Raw genomic sequence first — 1,559 nt, 5'->3', positions numbered from 1 at the left:
TAAAAGTTGCTAGGTTTTAATTCTTTGATTATTCTGTCTCCCCTCCCCCAAGCACTCACTAGCATTGATTGCTTCAAGGGAGAGAAATAATGTACTATAAACCTCTCTGCATGGTGAGTTTGGGATAATTAGGCTACACCCTTTAAAATGCATATCGTGCACATACAAATTTCCCTCTAAAACCCCACTTTCCTGAGAAGGGGGGGATCATCCAGGCTTCCCCAACTCCTTATACCACCCAGGGGATGGCTGGCTCCTTGCTAATTCTTGTCTTAGGTTTTGTCCCTCCTTCCTTCAAATATCCACCCCCTCCCCCACCACTCACACCACAACCGGATTATTGAGAAACACAGCTCGACAGGGAGAGTTTACTGTTAAATTGGTAGCGAAATAAAAATATCTCTGAATTTGTCACCTCCCTCCTTTTTAGACGGTTGCGCTCTTGCTACTCTGGCCCTGAGCAGAGACCACCGAGTCGCCTCAGTATTTTCAGCACCACGGCGATGGACAGCACCCTCGGTCCCTGACCGGCTGCGCGCCTGCCAGTCTGCCGCTCAGCGTCCCGGGCTCGGCGGTGCAGCTGTCCCCATCCCAATCATTCAAGTCGCCGTACCCCCAAATACAAGCCCCATTCCTCCTCGATCTTCTCTCTTTCTCTTCCTCTTCTGCTCCAGTTGCTCTCCCTACGGCACCGCTTCTGTCAGCTCCTTTCCCCAAACCCAGCCTTGCCCCAGCAAACAGCTCCCCACGCACCCCAGTCCTGGTCTCTGCTGCCCGAGCGCCTCCTTCCTCGGCGTCCGCCCGAGGCTGCCTCTCGCGCCGTCTCCGGTTCGTCCGCGGCTGGCCGGCCAGCCCGCCCGCCCTCTCCTCCCCGGCAAAGTTAGGAGGATAAGGTGCACTCACCTTTGTGCATGCCTGTGAACCTGTCCTTCAGAACCGTAAGCTCGTAGATCTTGCCGAACTCCTCGAAGAGGGGCTTGAGGTCCTTCTCATCCAGGTTGCGGGGGATCTGCCCAATGAACAGCTTGATGGCATCGTGGTCCTTCATGGGAATGGTCGACGGGTTCCCCGGGCTGTGGCTTAATCCGTTCATGTGCCCGGCGCTGCCCGGACTGCTGCCGAGCCCGTTGGTACTGAGGCTCGCGTTGTCAGCCTGTCCGTTTGCTAACGTGGCCATCTTTATATACATAGAGAAAAATCTTCTTTCCTTTTATTCTTTCTCGCTCGCACTCTCTCGCTCCTCTTCCTCGCAAGCTCGCTCGCGCTCACACACGCACACGCATACACACACTCGGGTTCTCTCCCCCTCGGTTGCTCTATACCTCGCTCTCTGCTCTCTCTCTCTTTCTCCTCTCTTCTCTCGCTCGCTCGCGCTCGCGCGCTCTCTCCCCTCTCCCCCCCGCTCTCTCCCTCCCTCTCCTCTCTTCTCTCTCTTTCGGCGGTCTGATTTTTCAAAATAACAGGTGTGTTTTAATGACCGGCTATTTGCTTCGTAAGGGAAATGTGCCAGGCCAGCTTTCTTCCTATATCTGATCTGTTCCTTCAATTCTTCCTTTCTT

At 54.6% G+C, this 1,559-nt stretch overlaps 1 protein-coding gene across 1 annotated transcript; it reads right to left on the bottom strand.

Annotated features, from left to right (window-relative positions):
- Positions 1 to 865: 865 nt before the first annotated feature.
- LOC102773643 (CUGBP Elav-like family member 4) lies at positions 866 to 1,390 on the bottom strand. Its single transcript, XM_006766112.2, has one exon. It carries the CDS (start codon positions 1,187 to 1,189, stop codon positions 881 to 883), a length of 309 nt encoding a protein of 102 aa, XP_006766175.1. The 5' UTR covers positions 1,190 to 1,390; the 3' UTR covers positions 866 to 880.
- Positions 1,391 to 1,559: the final 169 nt, after the last annotated feature.

Source organism: Myotis davidii, unplaced genomic scaffold, assembly GCF_000327345.1.
Source record: "Myotis davidii unplaced genomic scaffold, ASM32734v1 scaffold259, whole genome shotgun sequence".
Lineage (NCBI taxonomy): Eukaryota > Metazoa > Chordata > Mammalia > Chiroptera > Vespertilionidae > Myotis > Myotis davidii.
Note: the sequence above shows the minus strand (reverse complement) of the source record. Positions and strands in the feature narration are given on the sequence as shown.

Excerpts from the sequence above, each read along its gene's own strand:
- LOC102773643 (XM_006766112.2), bottom strand. The coding sequence starts at position 1,189 with ATGTATATAAAGATGGCCACGTTAGCAAACGGACAGGCTGACAACGCG.